At 40.9% G+C, this 19,016-nt stretch overlaps 1 protein-coding gene across 1 annotated transcript in view; it reads right to left on the minus strand.

Moving 5' to 3' along the window:
* TOX3 (TOX high mobility group box family member 3) overlaps window positions 1-19,016 on the minus strand; it is a 103,291-nt gene that overhangs the window by 25,406 nt on the left and 58,869 nt on the right. Inside the window, exon 2 of the mRNA XM_021704713.1 lies at window positions 3,916-3,981. Coding sequence (XP_021560388.1) covers window positions 3,916-3,981 — 66 coding nt within the window. The remainder of the gene's footprint in view (window positions 1-3,915; window positions 3,982-19,016) is intronic.

Genomic DNA, 19,016 nt, shown 5'->3' on the forward strand with positions numbered 1-19,016 from the left:
CCTGGAGTCCCAGGATCGAGTCCCACATCAGGCTCCCTGCTCAGCAGGGAGTCTGCTTCTCCCTCTGACCCTCCTCCCTCTCATGCTCTCTGTCTCTCATTCTCTCTCTCGCAAATAAATAAAATCTTAAAAAAATAAATTAAAAAAAAAAAACAAAAAGAGACTATTTGTAGAACGAGCATAGAGATATCCGGATAGAGATGTACTAACTCCAGTGATGTTGCTCACTTTAGACAAGTGTTATTTCTCAAGACCTAAGTAAACTAATGCACTACTTTGTTCACTGCTACTTAGATTCTTAAAGATTGCGTTTTAAAATAGGGCCTTTGGAGGCAGATCAGGGCCGCCACATTCTACTAAGCTAACCACGTTTCTTTTTCTTTTTTTTTTTAAAGATTTTATTTATTTATTTGAGAGAGAGAGAATGAGAGACAGAGAGCATGAGAGGGAGGAGGGTCAGAGGGAGAAGCAGACTCCCCCCTGCTGAGCAGGGAGCCCAATGCGGGACTCGATCCCGGGACTCCAGGATCATGACCTGAGCCGAAGGCAGTCGCTTAACCAACTGAGCCACCCAGGCGCCCAGCTAACCACGTTTCTTAAACTAGAACTTGTATTTTGTGGGGTCAGGGTTGGGGGGCTAGGTCTAGGATACGAGTTTTGGTGGGGTGGAGGGGTCAGATATTTTTTGTTCCTAGCTCAGAGGATCAAAGGTATAGTCCATTATTAGTAGCACTTTTTTTTTTTTTGAAGAATTAACTGGTGTAAGATAATTTGAATCTGCTACAATCAGTTAAGAGAACTAATTAAGGGGGCGCCTGGGTGGCTCAGTCGTTAAGTGTCTGCCTTCGTCTCAGGTCATGATCCCAGGGTCCTGGGATTGAGCCCCGCATCGGGCTCCCTGCTCAGCGGAAAGCCTGCTTCTCCCTCTCCCACTCCCCCTGCTTGTGTTCCCTCTCTCGCTGTGTCTCTCTCTGTCAAATAAATAAATAAAATCTTTAAAAAAAGAAAAAAAGAGAACTAATTAAGAACTACAAACCATCATCCTTCAAACTAAATAACCACTTGTGAGAAAACAGAAATGAACTCAAGGAAAAACAAAAAAAACCAACAAAACCAAACCATTCCTTGCATATAGAACCTATCAACTGGTAATTGTATCTTCCCAGAAATAAAGAGGTCACAAGCTATGGGAGGCTATGGTGGGACATCTTGAGGCTCCTGGCAGATTCAATATATGCAAAACATGAGAGCATAAAAACATATTTGAAAGCTAGAATGAAGTATGAGATTCTTTGACATATTTATTCTAATCCTGACCCCCAAAAGATGTCATTGTCTGACCGCGGTACCCCGAGTTCTCAAACACAAAGGGATGGATTGGCCACAAACGGGGTTGGCTAATGAACATAACCCTATAGCTGCATTTGCCATTACTTTGGCACTAATGTGGTCTAGTAACAGATGCAACTGTAATTTGTGACTCATTTGCTACCCCATTACTGCTTAATGAAATCTAACATATCACATTAACAATACGGATAAACACTCATTCTTGATATGTGGCATTTGGCTGTTTTCATTACCACTGTAATTAACACTTGAAATATTATTTCAATAAATATTTAAAGTACTTTAAAAATGGTCAGGGTAATCATGACACAGACAGAAAACATAAAGCAAATGTGTGAATTTCAAACTCAGAGTATCCGAGTCCCCGTGGTGTTATCTACAGGGCAATATCTATGTGAAGGGAATTGGTTTCAGGCACAATTTCAACTTTACAGCATTCAAACCTAAAGTCTTCCTGAATTAGTTTGCACTCATTAAAATGTTAAAAAAACCAAATAAATTTACTTTTAATGCAATGATTGGGAAATTAGGCACATGCTATAATGCGGTGCATTAACATTTACTTGGGCATTATTTTTTGTTCAAGAAAAGATGTACGGCAAAATCATTGCATCAGATTAGCGCTTAAACTCTAACATAAAGCATGTCTTCCACTAGGCGGTCAAAATTAAGGAGGCTTTCGTTTTTATTTTTGTTAAAGAACAGAGAGATGTCTTATGTATAATACGTCCCTGTGGTGTGATTTTTAAAAAAAAAACAAATTAATTTTAAGGAAGAATCCAGTCCATTACTATAGCATAACCTAGTAAAACAATATAATAAAACGACATGATAATAAATAACCAAGAAAATGTTAAAATCTTAAACCACTTTCAAAGAGAGGTAATATATGAACTATACAGTTAAGCACTCCTTAGAGAAAAGAGCAAGTGCAAATCCTGGATATGTCTGAGATGATGCAATAACCACTTTTGGCCACACCACCAACAAAAAAAGGACACTGACTTTTGCAACTCTGCCACACGACCACTACCAGGTTCATTATCGCGAGTCTATCACGATTCCTTTTTACAGACACTGACTCTTCAAGTGTTTACCTTGAACATGTTAAAATAGTATGAACATGGTTAAATACCATCTGTACTGAAATGTTCAAAACATTTGTTCCTTTTGATAAAAATGCAAATCCGGAGAACTGTTGTATCAACATATAACAGCCAATGTCTGACACGGTGAATTATCACAGCTGGAATTAAATTGTCTCTGAACAGCTGCTGGGGGTAGAGCTTTCATCAATGTTTGATTCAAACGTAGGGAAAAAATCCTACAGAATGAAACATCATGTTGTCCTTACAGATGGGGTCTGTGTTCATTATCACAAACAACACAGCCGCCAGTCCCGGACAATATCCCTTATCTGGGCCGAATTCTCGGTGAGAGAGAGGATGGTCACCGTAAAAAATGATTAATCTACGAATACCCTTAATTCCTAATTCCCCATTTTTTCTAACAATTTCTCCAAGTTAATTTCTTTCGTACCCACTTGCTTCCCTGTACCAAGATCATTTACAAAGCCATTACGATTTTCATCCTCTGGGGTCAAGCTAGTTCAGTTTCCTATATCTGAATGTATTTGGAAAATGAGGACTTTTTATTACGGGAACCCCAGGAGGAAATGTCCCATTTGGGCCACTTGCACCTGTGTGTTCTTGTTTTAAAATCTGAAATCTCACCATTTGCCCTTTTTTTTTTTTTTTGGAACCTGTTTTCTTGATCTCATCAAGATCGAGGTTTTTCTGGAGGGCAGGCCAGTGAGCCCAGACAACGGCCGTAGGTCAGTAAGTAGGGAATGCAGTAAAGACAGCAACAAGAAGACGTTTGCTCCATTTGTTCCAGTATGTTCTAGACAGACCCAGAGCCCCCATGGTGCTGCCTCTAGAGTCGGCCATCCAGCTTTCCCCCCACGATGGCCAAGTCTTGGAGCATATCCTTTCATTCATTCATTCTATCTATATTCATTGAACACCTACTATGCGCCAGGCACCGTAACAGGCTGTGGGGAATCTAACAAGAGAACAAAACACTCACTTCACCTCACTCCCCCTGAAGACCCAAGAAACTATAATACTTTTCTGCCACATCATTTCCCCAACCATGGCATCTTAATGAAATTATCCCCAGAGCTAGGTGAAGTTGAAATATTTTCTAACGAAAAGTCACTTCCATCCTTAGTTTTCAAAATCACCACATGATCTGCCCAGATACCAATTCGGGTAGATAGATTTCATGTACTTTCTTCCGTATTTACTTTCATTTGCATGCGTTATTTCTTTTCATCAAGAGATGTGTGTGAATTACTAACGTGAGAAACAGCCTCTGGACAAGTGACAGACTTGTCAGGTCATTTTCTTTTCCAAAAGGTTTTTCTCGTTTCTCCTCCAGAGTCGTTACCTTGCACCACATAAGAGAGATAAATTCGATACTTTGCTTTTCCCTTCAAGCCTTCTAAATGATCTAAATGACACACAAAACATGAACAGACATATGAAGACCGACACCACCTACCTCACTGGCTGCAAAGAAAGCATTGTTTGCCTCAGCCATGTTCATGTAATTATTGTTACTCCCAAACTGAAAGAAAACAGATTGTTTTACGTTAATATGCAGAAAAATAAAGAATCCTGGGGGTTTACTTAATACTCCAGTGGGATTTGGCAAGAATGCTGGTGTCACGAGATAAAAGAGTGGTTTTCCTCAGACCGAATGGGAACCGTGACAGAGGCTCTGGGCTACATGCTGTCGTTTCTCAGAAAACAGAGCACAGAGTTAAGCTAACTTGAAAATTCTAGAACATGTTGTTGTTTCTCATCAAGACTGGTGGCAAGGGGAGACGATCTACAAACGTTTGGCCAACTGGTCACGAGTGGGTGTGGTTTGCTGAACTGGCATTTGTCAGAGGGTGGAAGGCAAAGTTCCCAAGAAAATCACCTTGACACATTTTTAGAGCAGGTTGGGATTTCGTAGCGTACTTTTCAGGAACAGACGTCACAAGTGTGAGGAGGTTACAATGTGAAATAAAGGGAATGGAATTCAATTCTTGGGACTCAAGTTCTATTTTCTTGTGAATGGGGTGTGGCGTGAATATAAATAAGTAATGAGACTAAAGAGTATTTTTTTAAATCTCCAAACAGAGTTGAAAACGGTATCTATGTCCATCAGAGCTGTTGAAAACAGTGATATTTAATCTCTCAATGTAACATTATGTGCAAAGAGGTTTAAAAAATAAGCGGGATCCTATGAACACAGCAATTTTTATTTAATTCCCTAACACAATAGCCTATTCATACCGTCACAAATAAGACTGTATCAGCATTTCAGACATAAGCTCTTTACTGTGAGAGACCTGTTATCAAAATGTAAAACTTGGATTTTGCCAGAAATGTATTTTCAGGTTCAGATGGTGTAAGTAGGCACGTTTTGTTGCTTTAAACATTTCGTTATCAGTCTGGCAATATGGAAAGGCTCTGTGAGCATAATTACTTGGAGCTATATTATTTTCATCATCTTTAAATGGTGAAAGAATGCCCTTCTTTTTTATAATGTGTATTATTTCCTTCCTTCAGTGCATCAAATAACACACAGGTTTGGTCTCCAAAGGGTGAAATGTATATATCCATTCTCTAATATAAATAGAGCTAGTTAATTATTTAAAGTAAAAGGCATAACTTTCCCAAGGGGAGAGAGAGAGAGAGGTGTACAGATAGACAGATAAATATAGACAATAAATACAGACACACAGACATGGAAGACCCACATAATCCTCCTCTCAGCAAACCCAACACTTATTTCCAGGGGGCTCTCAGCCCCTGACTCTCAACCTGTAAGATTCGTGCACAGAAGAGGGATTGACATGCTACACCTTATCATGTCAGGGATCCAAAAACCAAGCAGGATTTACAGGAAAGGCTCCAATGGCTCCAGAGGGCTGCTCTGGTCTACAGAAGCAAAATCCCACCCTGGAAAACGACCCCTAAATACATACTCACACAATGAGCCCTCAGATTCATTTGGATAAACATCTTTATGAGGATTTCTGAAAGATGTATTTGTTAGCACTCAACAAAGACCTTTATCTAGTTTCTCTGAAGGCACGTGATATCAAAAACATGGGGGGATGGTTTCACCCACGTAATCTTATCTCCAGACTCACCAAGGTGTCTATGTGAAATAGGCACAGTTTGTTGTATGTCCATCAGATCTCAATAAAGTGGTTTAAACATAATTTTAAAATTAAGAAAGGTACGTATGCGAGCAGATGCCCACGCCCATGCACTGCTGCACCCCCCCGCCCCCGCCCCCCCCCCAGACACAGACATATTTTCCCCATTTTTCTACACTGTTAATTATATGCAAGAAAAAGCGTAGGTTTCTGTGAATTAATGATCCTTGGACAAAATCTCAGGCCCCCCTTCCGAACGTCCTTTTTGGGTATTTCTGAGAACCTGGGTCACGACGTGCATTCCAGTCACCCATCCCGGCAATCTGCATCCCAGCTTTAACGTTATTTAAATGCAGGTTTTTGTTGGGGAATTAGAAATCCATTTAAGGAAAGCAGCTCATTATCAGAGAGTATTTTTTTTTTAAGATTAAACTCACTTATTATCTAATAGCACCTAAAACAACAAAGAAAAATAAAATGGCTATTAAACTAAGGGCCTAAACAATTCAAAAAACAAATTAAGCTTAGAGTGAAATAAGAACTGGGTTAGAAATCCTCTTCTGAACAGTTAGTATGCGAATGTAATTACTGAAGAAACTACAGCTAATCAGCTGTGAATTGTATCCATTAATTAGTATTTGCCCTGGAGAAATGAGAAAAATCAGTAACAACACGGGGCACCGCGGTGCGCTGATGAGCCACGCGCCCGCCGCGCTGCGTTTAGTCAAGCAGGTGGCTCCAGCGGTCCACGTAATTTGAAAAGCTCTCACCTGAAGTACCGAGCTGGAATTACAAAGCACTCCTTGCATATCTTTTGTATCTATATAAGGCCTTAATTAATGGCTTTTAATTTGGAAACACTCGGCGATCAGGCGGGAACAGTTATAAATCATTTCAAATAGAAGCAAAGGTTTCTGTTCAGGTTGGGGTAAAAATAGCTCCCCTACAAAGATGGCCGCAAATACTGACTTACGTGGGGAACTATCTTTCTCTTGAATAGGTGGCTGGGCCCCTGGGTTGGCCTGGTAGGGTAGCTGGGTAAGATATAGGGTATCCAGTTAAATTTGGCTTTCAAATAAAGAACTTAAAGTATAAGTATATCCCACGCACTATTTGGGATATACTTAGAATAGTTAAAAAAGTATTCTCTGTTTATCTGCGATTCCACTATAACGGGCTATTGTGTATTTTTACTTGCTAAATGTGGCCACCCCACAGTGTGGTTAAACTGATCAGGATGAAAGGGATGCCACTTTCCATTTGATTTACCTTATCTGGTAACACTAGCTTAATTTAATTTGTTTTATTTTAAAATGTGACCTAGGAATCCTCCTTTACTCGTTTTGTGTACGAACAGATCTGATTCTGAGAGAAAAAGTGATCCTTTGGGGCAGATCTCTAATATAATGACCTCAGAACAATTAACTTTAACTGAATTGTGTACGATTAAATTTACTTTATGTTCTAAGAGACATTGACATCAGTAAACACAAGATATTACAAAAAACCCCTAGGTCCATGAGGGAAAGGCCTTCACTGCGTTCACCACTGTCTCCCCCAAAACCAACAACAATGACCGGCATATTATAAGCACTTCATTGTTTGTTGTCGGGGGTGGCGGGGGGCGGTTAGAAAGACCGATCACGTTTCTTTAACTTCAGTGTCTCATAATCACACGTCCTGACTGGAGCAATTTTATCACTTACTTTTTTATGATGATATTGAGAACGATAATGACAGTAATACTAATAATTACCCTGACAAGCCCTCTACATACATTACTTCATTTAACTGTTCCAAGTGTGACCAAATGTAATTTATTTTCCCCAGAACAAGTTAGAAAAAAAAAATCATTATCCCTATTTTATAGATAAACAGACTGAGGCTTCTAGGCGTCAATGCCCAAAATCATAGATGTAAACATGGGAGTATGGGATCCCACTTGCCTCACAATATGTATCACTTGCGTTCCAATAGCTACAAAACCTTGAACATTTCACTCAGTGATCAATTCAAGGTTAAAACTCCATTTTTATCGGTCTTACTCAGGGCTAGAATTTCCCAGGAGGGGTCTCCAGGTACCTCAGTCTAGGAGAATGCTGCTCAAGGAAAGAGTTCCAAGGCTCAGAAGTTTGAGAAAGGCTGCAGACCACTGCCCCTCTTTGATGAGCCACAGTGCCTGCTACACCAAGTTAAATGTCCTGAGAAGTCCTGCAGCTCATTCATTTACTTATGCTCCTCCTGTGTGTAAGGCACTGGCCACAAATTGGTGAGAAAGATGACAGAGTTCCTATCTGGATGGAGCTTATATTTTTCTTTAAGTGGAAGATAGTAAATCTCCTCCCTCCCCCCAAATTTGCCATGGGACCCTGCTTTTGGTTTCCCCCACAGCAGTCTGTGGGAACACTCTGGGAAACGTTGTTCCAAAGCCTTTATTGACAATACTCTTTATTTTCCCTGAATCCTTACTAAAGCTAATATCCCCATTTTGTACCACGGTAAAGTTTACCCATTTTGCAAAATCACCTGAATAAGAATTTCTAAAAATTACACATTCTGGGTCATCTTAATTGGCTTATTTCCAAACTTCCTAGATGGTAGCTCTCCATGCATATTCCTTGGAAGATCCCTAACTCAACCAATATAAGGTTTTATAATGTGACTTCAGGCGTCAAAAAATATTTCAAATTTCAAACAGGGAGTTACTATTGCAAAGAGCATATAAAAACATTATGAAAGAAATAGGCCAATTCCAACGGTTTCCAAGAGCTTATTATATATTGGGGGAATGGTCACTGCGAGGCAGGGGCATTTATGAAGTACACTGGGGATGATCGGTCCTTTCCACTTTGATAGGCTCTAATAGATGTGATCCCCAAAGATATAATCCCCAAAGATATAATTATAAAGCAGAACTAAATTACTCTGCATGTCGAACTTCTGTATCTTAATAATTTCACAAAAGAACATCTTCATTGTACTTGGAGGTAGATTTGCTTTTGCTGCTTGATGAATAATTACAGCTTCGGCAAATACAATTTATGAAGGACATCAATTAAAAAAGAGCATTGCAGGATTTCTAGAAAAATTTATTAGAGACCATCGTGTTCATGGCCTGTTTCACCGTGTGAAGTGCCAAAGTAAATTAATGGAGATTGTTAATTCTAGCTTGTCCCGCAAAAGGCTTGGAAGAAAGTAGAGCAGCCCAGACAAAAACCCATCTGTAATCACAAGACGAATACTTCAGCCTGATGAGTCCACACAACATCATTTTCACTGAAATTATTTTGACACCCATGTGAAGAATTGTATGGGCTTCTAATAAAGCGGCATTAACTACAGGGTATCAAACAGCTAAATGGCACAAATTTAATCCTGAAAAAAAAGATAATCCTTCGAATTCTCTTTTCTTTTTTTCCCATTAGATTTGTTAGCAGACACCATCCAATTTGATGCCTCAGTAAGGACATCTGTCAAGTTGCTTACACAAATGAACTGTGCCATCATGGCCCCAGCGTGCCAAGCACGGTCGCGTGATGAGAAGGCAGAGTGCCTCTCGCTCACAAAGTTCACACACTCTCAAAGGCTCGGCTAACTACCCCCCTGGAAAAGGACTTACCCGAGATAATCAAGTTTTAACCATTTCCACCAGCAGTCATCTGTTTCAAGATAGAGAGCCCCAAAGAGTGAACACAAGCGCAGTATGGCAGATGACAATAAATACTGGTGATTATCAGGGGTGGATCTGGAGTAAAGACAGCCTATACCAAAGGTTATGGGTGCAACAGTAGCCTGGAAACCAAAACCTGCAAACAATGGACCAGGACGTATAATTAGCAGGAGAAGATATACAGACGAGTGCGCAAACACACACTTCTGGTAATTATGTATATACAGTTATATACAGAGAGAGGATGATGTACACACATATGTGTGCATATACATATGCATACATATATTAACAGGTTCAAATATAAAGCACGATTTTTTTTAAGAAAATAAACTCTCAAAAATATTATTTGCCTTCCTTTCCATATGCTAAAAACTCCTAGATAATTATCTCCCGAGTGCCAGACTCATCTATCCAACTGCCTACAGCATTTGCATTTGGATGTCAATAGGCAGCTCGATCATATGCACGAAGATGAATTCCTTATCTTCTCCCCAAACCTGCTCCACCCGGGGCCTTCCCCATCTCCTTTGATGGGGAGATGACTCATTCCGGTGACTCAGGCCACAAATCATCCACTCTTTCTCCCTGCCCCCATCAAATCATCAAAGATTCTGTTGGCTCATCTTCCCTTATGCCCCCACAGCTGACCACTTTGTCACCCTGGCCCAAGCCACCCATCCCCTCCTGGGTCACCGCGGTCACCTCCTAGCCGGTCCTGCTGGCTCCAACACACAGAGCCAAAGAGATCCCTTGAAAACCTAAGTCAGATCCTATCTCTCCTCTGCACAGAACTTTCCAATGGCTTCCTATTCCCTCAGGGAAGAAGCCAGGACTTCACAATGGCCCCCCGTTTCTTCTCTGACCCTTGGCCAATGCTCTCCCCCTTGCTTATCCTACCCTAACCCTGTTGGCTTCCCTGTTGTTCCTCCAGGACCCCAGACACATTCTGACCTCAGGGCCTTTGTGCAAGGTGGTTCCTCTCCCTGAACCATCATCCCCATCAATGTCCTCATGGGACACTCATGGGAACCTCATGGCTCACTCACTTCCCCTTAGAGTCTTTTCTCAAATGTCACCTCCTGACTATGCTATAAAATGTCTTTGCAGCCCTCCTCCTCCTCCACCACTTTCTATCCCTCTTCCCCATCCTGATTTTTCCCACGACACTTCTCCACGTAACATATTGTCTTTCTCCCCCAACTAGAATGTAAATGTAATGAGGATAAGCATGTGTTGCACTGTTTATGCTGATGTCCCAGTGCCAAGGAGAGCTTGATAAATAGTAGGTGTTCAACAAATCTATATTGAATGAATGAACAAATAAATTAATTTCTAGATGGGAAAGGCTGGTATGCAGAACTGCGCTCCAGGGCCGGTTTAAGCACCTGAAATTCAAGCCAAAAGGAGAAACCAAGCATCTGTCCCCACAGGTCCCTGGACAAACCACACCTATGGAAAAAAGGGGAAATAAGGAAGAGTTCTATATTCTAATAAAATTAATATTTTAAACATTGGAGATACTTAGCTTGAAAAAAAAAATGCTTTATCCTAGAAAATGCACCAACCCTTTTATAGAAAAGAGAGGCCTGGGTGGGTGGGGTTGGAGTGTGAAGGGGGGTGTGCCTTGGTGGTTGAAAATATACTGCAGCGAACCACACTGATTTTGGCCTGCAGGTAGAGAATCCAGAGAAGAGAAAGCCAATAATCTAACATCAAGGGGGCAAGAATCTGAGTATTAAATATTTAGTAATAAATATGACAGTTGATTTTTTTTTCTAATTTAAAATATTGTTTTTAAAAAATGTTCGCTTTATCAGCTAGGTCAGAGTTTCTCAAAGTGTGGCGCCAGGGACCACCGATTAACCAGATTAACCAGATGCCTGTTAAAAATGCGGATTACTCGATTCCACAAAGTTTACTGTATCAGAATCTCTAGGTGGCGGGACCGTACAAATCTGTATGTTTAACCAGCTTCTCAGGAATTCTAGGACACACTGATATTTGAAAACGACTAGCCTCGTTCATTTTAGGTGAATATGAAAATTTCTTTTTTTTTTTTAATAAACCTTTCCATACATCTGATGATGATCTCATGGAAATGCTGATGTAGCACAAGCTGTTTTGTTTAGAGCAATAAAAGCTCGGCTCAATTATTTCCAAACTCTTCTTACCGTCCTCACTTACAGGAAAATGGAACCGCCCATGAGTTGACCATCAGCCGCTCTCTCAACCCTCATAAGCAGAAGAAAGGACAGGAACATCCTAAGTTGGACCAAGTAGGGATTGCAAGTTCCAGTATTAGATTTCTCAACAAGTTCTGTGGACCCACACAAGGAACAACAATGCCTAAACATATGGACTCTACCCAAACACGGAGGCCTTTGGATTTGCATGATCTGGACACATTTGAGTCTGTAAATTGCATAACCATCTGGACTAGTTAGAGGTGGCAAGGGAAAAAAAAAAAACCCACAACACCCTCTCAAACCCAACTGCACTTGTTTAATATCAGAAAAACAAATAGAAGCAGAGGAGAGGATACTAAGCTTCCCAAGTCAAGTTTTCTTTTTAACAAAAATGGAGCAATCTTTGGGACTGGCCCAGCAAGCAAGCATCACCAATATTCAGAGAATGGGAAAAGCAAGCCCTGATTTGCCTTAAACACACCCCAACAAAAAGAAATCAACTGTAACATGTATGCGGCTAAGTGGCCACATCTTTGGTGTAATTCTGGTTTTTTCGCCTCCCCTGCCAAAAGGCCTTACCAACACTGAACCCAATACCTACTAGATGCCAACTCAAAGGATACGTCTGGGGAATATATCTACCTTTCCGAAGACAGCAAGAAGTAGAAGATAACTCTTGTTGCTTTTAAGGGATGACAACCCAGTTAGGGAGATGAGGCAACAACATTTCTCAACTTAAGTGCCAAGTCAGGGAGCCACACTGACAAATGATATGCACATTTAGAAGAACCAAAAGGAAATGGCCACTCAGGAACAAGTCTTGAACCAAGGAAGGAGGGAGGAGGAGGGGGCGTCCCCAGGCAGAGGGAACAGAGTGTGCGAAGCTGCAGACCTACGTGAACAATGGAGAGACCAATGCGGCCGCAGGGAGGTGCCCATTACTGAGAGAGGGGGAGGTAGGCTGGGGGAGATGGCAGGCAGCCAGGCCCTGGAGAGCCCCCAAGGCCAATCTAAACACTTGGAAATGCACTAAATCCAAAGGGCTGTGAAGGATTTTGTTGGAAGGAAGAAGTAGAGAGAGATGGAAAACGCACCCCTGAGCACATGGATAGTCTGAGATGGACAAGGGTAATGCTGGGAAAAACTGGAAGCAAGACCAGTTAAGAAGACTTCAAGACTGGCATGAGGTTGTAGGTGTCTAGACTGGGCAGAGGCAAGAGTGGGAAGACTCGAATATGGAGAACACTTCATCTCAAAAGTCACACTAACTGGCTTTGAACTGCAATCCTGCCAAACTAGCTGTGGGATGGTAGGCAAGTTACTGAACTTGTCTTAAGGACAAGTTCGAATCCCAGCTGATCTGCTTGCTAGCCATGGAACTGTGCACGAGATACTGGGCCTCTGTGTGCTTCAGGGTTTTGAGGATTGAATAGACCTAAAAAGCCACCTTTTCCATTGTACTAATGGCAAGGTGACATTTCAGTGAGCCCTGAAGACACCAAAACAGACCACGCATGTCTGTTTTACACGCTGTCGTGGCTTCTATTAGCAGAACAGGAGAGTTTTACTACTCAAAGAACTCCAATGGCTTCCCAGTGATATTTAGAGTAAAATCCAAGTTCCTGTATGATCTGGCAGCTAGTTGCTTCTCCAAACTCCCTCTTCACTAAGCCCCAAGCACAATGCCCTGCACACTGCCCTGACTACTCCTCACTCTCTTCTATGGGCCTTTGTACCTGCCGTCCTCCTGACCCAACCACTCTCCCCTCTCTCCTCACTCTGTGTAGGTTTCTGCTTCACAACTGGCTCCATGTGGTCTCCTCTGGCCCGAGGACAATGGGTGGCCCACGGTATGTAGATGCCCAGTAAATATTTGTTGAACGTGTGAGTGAATGAATAGGCCAGAGAGATCCAAGTTCAAATCCCAGTTCTATCGCTTACAAGCTGGAGATCATCAGGTAAGTTGCTTCATGTCACCGCTCTGAATTTCTGGTTCTTTACTTCTGAGGACAGAAGAATAGAGCTTTGGGGGGACTGGGCTGTAGAAGGAGTGAGACAACACAAGGCCCCCCAGCAAATGGTCTTATATGGGAGAGGCACTTGGTATATGTCAGAAAGCTGAGAGGAGGAGCCTGGAAAGGTAGGACTTTGTTCATCTGGGAAAAATAAATGGGTGATGGAAATATTTTATGTAGTATATATTAAGTGCCTATAATATAAAAGAGATAATGGTGGATATTGGGTAAAAAGTATGTAAGACTCAGACTCCATGTGGCAGGTGCTACTGTGTTTGGATATACGCAAAGCATTCCCCGTGAAAAGTCAGCAGATTGCAAGGAAGAGGAGCCATCTGAGTGGGGCCTTGAAGGATGTGTAGGAGCTTGCCGGTGAGACAAGAGTATCGTGGTAGAGAAAACCACTTGGGCAAAGGCCTAAGTCGTAAAAGTGGGCCTGGCTGACCAAGAAATGGGAATACAAGCCTTCTTGGCAGGGAGGGCAGAGGGAGGGTTGAAACAGGAGCCAGCAGGTACAGAGTATATTTTGGAGAGGTTTAGCTCAAACATGCTGTATGGATAAAAGGAGATTTGCACATGTTTGTAGGTGGCAGCAAGACTAAACACCAAACTGAGGGGAAGAGCAGCTAACAAGAAGCAGAAGATAACATGATTCAGAGCATAACTTCCAGAAAGTAAGGATAATGTCTATTCTGTGTGTTTCAGATTGTTTCCGGCAAACTGTGGGCATCTTTTATGTAACGACAGAGACTTGTAAAACAGATGTGCTTGGTCTGTTCTGGTTTCTTGAAAAGCACTGAAATGATAGCTAAGAGTAGGGATTAGTCTGGATGGAAAAGGTGGCTACTTTCTTTGAGGTCAGGATTAGAACCAGAAAGACTCTGGCTCCCAAAGTTTTGACCATCACATGCAGATTTCCATCACTAGCAGGACAGTGCCTTACCTACATTTAGAAAGGGCTGTGTCTCGTGATAGATTCTAATATCCCTGGGAGGAATAAGAACTTAGCTCTCATCTGTTAGGGGCACTTCAGTGTGAATTCGTTTATAGGAAATGGATCCACTGATACGCACAGTAGGTATCATCTGCAAGTATGGTCAGGAACTAGCCCCTCGGAAAAGTCTTCCTTGGGACCACCTTGCCCAACCCTGGCTGCACCAAGTTCTCCTCCAAGGTGGTCTGTGCATCACTCTGGGCTGTGCTCAAGTGATCTACTTTCACATCTGTCTCCCTTGAGGGCAGATAAGAGCCTCATTGGCCACTGAGCACCACTGCATGGCACAGAGTAGGTACTCAAGTGATCAGGCAGTGTTCGGGATCAAGCTCGGGGGTACTTCCAATTGGCAGCTTCGGTGTGGTTAAAAACATGTAACCAACGCTATTTCTTTTTCTACACGTGATTCAGTCCACATCAAATTCAGGTGAACCACTGTTAAGGTCTGCCAGAGTACGGCCAAGCCTTAAAACAAAACAGAAAGGGAAAATCAGAGAAGATAAAATCGGAGTTATTTTCCTCATGCTTCCAGACTCTGTGGTTCATGCTGCAATCAAATGACTAAGGGCCTCAGAGACTTTCCACTGAAAACAAACTTTAAGGTCTCTCACGATGTGACCTATTTATACCGAATACCCTTAGTAAGTCTCCTAGGCGGTGCTTCTTGCATACCATATAAAATTTCAAATGTAAAAAAAGGAACAGCATATGAAGCCAAATGTCCCTCAGTTTTTTAAATGAAAACATTTTAACCGATTACAGCATTTCTTGAGTTCCGTAACTAAACTCTACTAACCAATGGTAACACACGCTCTCTCATTTCAGCTGGTCACTGTAATTAACATTTATCATGAATTCCTTCAAAACATCCATGACTTCCTACTATCAGTCTTCTGTTCTTTGATCTCTAAAGTATAAAATGTAGTGCTCTTAAAGTGTAGGGTGTTCACGTGCCTAGAACAAATATGCTAATACAGAGATGCAGATAAAGCCAGAGATGTAGATATGCAGATAGAAGCAGAGAAGCAGGCAGACCACGAATTCTCAACCACGGACAATTTTGCCCCCCTACCCCCAAGAGACATTTGATAATGTCTGGAGAGAGTTTTTACTGTCACAACTAGGAGGTGCTTCTGGCATCTAGTGGGCAAAAGCCAGAGATATTACCATGCACAGAACAGCTCCCACAATAAAGAATTATCCTGTCCAAAATGTCAACAGTAGCAAGACTGAGAAACCCTGATATAGATCAGTCCACACATTAAGCATAAACAAAAGATATTCCAAGTATTTCAAAAATAAATATTACAGGATTATTGCTTCTGCACTATCCAAACACAATCAGTGGTCTTTCTTCAAGTGGGCATTATGCTGACTTTGGATAGCTCTACTTACAAGATTATTGACTGCAATCAAGGATTACTTAAATGTGTTTCAAATATGTATCAACTAGTTGGTTGTCAGCTAGGAAGCTTTCCATATACATAAATAGTCAGTTGCTTTTTTTCCCCTTGCTGCAAATACATCAAGAAATAGAAATAGTGTAACATGATATGCTAAGGCTAACATTTAAAAAAGAGCAACAAATCTATAAATTCTTCCTGAAGAATTGTGACTTCATGTGTTTGTTTTCCAGTCTCAATCATATTTGATAAACCAAATACTGCAAGCCTACTTAACTCCAAAATCATCAGTAATAAGAAGATCCCAACCAGATATATCCTCATTTAAATCAAACAGGATTCACACCTATGAATTCACCTCTATCCTTTCCAAAAGTTTAAGAAAAAAGGCTCAGCTACTTGATGAGAATGAGCATTTAAGAAACTCCTGGCTACTGAAACATGTCAGGGCTAGAGTTTTATAACCTAGTGGCATGGAGTTTTGCTCACACTGCAAGAACATCTTGATTACATACATCTTTCTGTGATTTGATGATTGCCTGAATTCTGTAGGGACAACTTTTTACCAGATGGGTGATCGTACAGCTTTCATTAGTTTCCTGTATCTCACCAGTTATGTTTGTTTTTTAATCTAGCATCTTTGACTAGGAAAGGGCTCACACAAGACTCAAAATCCCACTTCTGATAAGGCCTTGGGGCAGGAGGGAGGAAAATTACGTTCCTTGCAACCAGCTATTCCAAAATCTGCGATTTAAGATTTCGCAACATGTTTACTTTTGAAAGAGAGGGTTTGGTTTTTTTTCCCCTAGACCTATATTTTAATTACTTCGAGTATGAGGCTAATGGCTTCTTAAACATAACCATAAAATAAAATCCCTTCAAAGACGGGCCATTGGCTTTCATCTGGGAGACAAATAATGGAATTCAGTCAAGATGCCAATGTTAATCTGGTGGATAGCTCAAACTTCTTCTAGCATTTTATACAAAATAACCATGAATTTAAGTATTCCTAAGTAAAGGAGGCATTTTATTCTTGGAAGCCCAAATAGTCATTGTATACTAATACATTGAAGATTACCTTAACATTTCCTTGCATGAATTTAAGAGATGTGATTATACAGCAATTTGTAAGCAGCTCTCCTTAAATCATGTATCAAATTTTATGCACTTCAGCAAAATCCCAATTCTATTCCAGAAGAGTGACTCAACTATATGAAGGACAATTGTATCAAATTGTAAATGCAAAAGTGACCAAAAACAAGGTAAAACAGATGCAAAAAATCTTAAAACAATCATAAAAAGATATTCGTGAGGCTGCCTTTTAAGCTAAAGACAGTTTATGGGTACTATCTTTAAAAACTGCCCAGCCCTCTTGACACACCACAGTTTAAAAAATGCAACCTTATTTGGGGAGGAAATTTTTGCTTAGAAACTTTATTACAAAAGGACAAACTGCTTAGCTTTAAAATAAAATGTTAGCACCTTTTTATGGTGACTCAAGTATACACATTACCAACCTGTACTGACTCCCTTTATTCCTAGAAAGAGATTTTTGTTTCTCATTGCTACTAGCGGAAGAATACATATGGCACAAAAGAAAAATTGCTATACATTTCACAGCGCTGGTTAATAACGGAGGGGAAAAATAAGATCCGTCTATAAAGCCTATCTATAAATTTCTTCGGCCATCATAAAAATAAGTTAGAGATATGATCTTTTTTTTTTTTAAAAGAACTGCAGCTGCTTTCATATCAAGATTAATATTGAAAACAAACCCCGTATAATAGGGCCCCCTGGGATAAGTAACAGATTCCATGAGGGGTGTCCATCCAGTACTGACCGTAAGCTCCTCCCTTCCCCATTGGGCTGAGGAAGCACTCCATACCAAAAATAAGCACTCACAGAAAGACCATGCCCTCAAAAGCCATGCTTATTGCCCAAACTGTTTCACTCTTATGTTTTAATAACTTTCATAAGGTGATAAAGAGGTGAAGCTGAATATCCTAATGAACAACCAGGCAGGGCGGGGGGAGGGGAAGTGCATATAGAAGAGAGTTCAACGTAAAAGATGAGATTTCCCCAATGGGAAAATAAACCCTCCAGAGAACAGGACAGACATTATAGTAAGTCAAAGTTCTTGACCCTGACATTGACCATTAGAGCAGAGCAGAGCAAATACCAAGTGCGCATCTCGTTCCAGCATCGAACAATGACAAACTCCCTTCACACGCCTTTCGAAAATGAGCTAAACCCTCACCTATTGATGCATCTACTGTTGGCCAAAGTTTATTTTAAAGCTGCTCCCTCTCCTAGTCGGGGCAGTTTTTTTTTTTTTAAAGATTTTATTTATTTATTTGAGAGAGAGAATGAGATAGAGAGAGCACGAGAGGGGGGAGGGTCAGAGGGAGAAGCAGACTCCCCGCTGAGCAAGGAGCCCGATGCGGGACTCGATCCCAGGACTCCAGGATCATGACCGGAGCCGAAGGCAGTTGCTTAACCAACTGAGCCACCCAGGCGCCCAGTTTTTAATACAAGAAAAGTAACTTTACCAAAGAGACAGGATTACATTTCTAATGGCAGACCCCGAAGTTCATGCTTTACGTGGTCATCTGGAACTATATAGAGTGTTGCTCTGTGAAGAATATTGACCAAGGCATTCTCACCCTGCTCTTGAGAAATGTGAATGATGAAAGGCTGGGATAATAACACGGAGTTTTACAAAGTAGCAGTAGTACTGAAGTAGAAAATGCGTCTTTGGCACTAAACACAATGTAATAGGTTTTAAATGGAGCCTAACTTTCATCAAACCTTATGGACTCCAAGAGTGTAGAGAAACTTCATTAAGGTAAGGCAAGGTCTTTCTGAGAGCTTAACTGCATCAAATATAAACATTCTAGAAAGGTTGTACGTCTCAAATTTATTGATTTTATTTTAAACAGTTCTGAAGTGGTTTTAATGACATAGGAAAATGGCCAAGGTATAAACATTATGATTCAAAACCATACACAGTGTGATATAATTTTATTTTTCTTCTTTTATTTTTGTATGCTTTCTAGAATTAGTACCTACTAGTTCTGTACTCAGAAAAAAATATATTTACAATGGAACTGCTCAGGAAGGATTTCCCTAATCTCTATCTGCATAAAGCATGTAAGTAAATAAAAATCCTGGGAATA

Source organism: Neomonachus schauinslandi, chromosome 16 (assembly GCF_002201575.2).
Source record: "Neomonachus schauinslandi chromosome 16, ASM220157v2, whole genome shotgun sequence".
Classification (NCBI taxonomy): domain Eukaryota; kingdom Metazoa; phylum Chordata; class Mammalia; order Carnivora; family Phocidae; genus Neomonachus; species Neomonachus schauinslandi.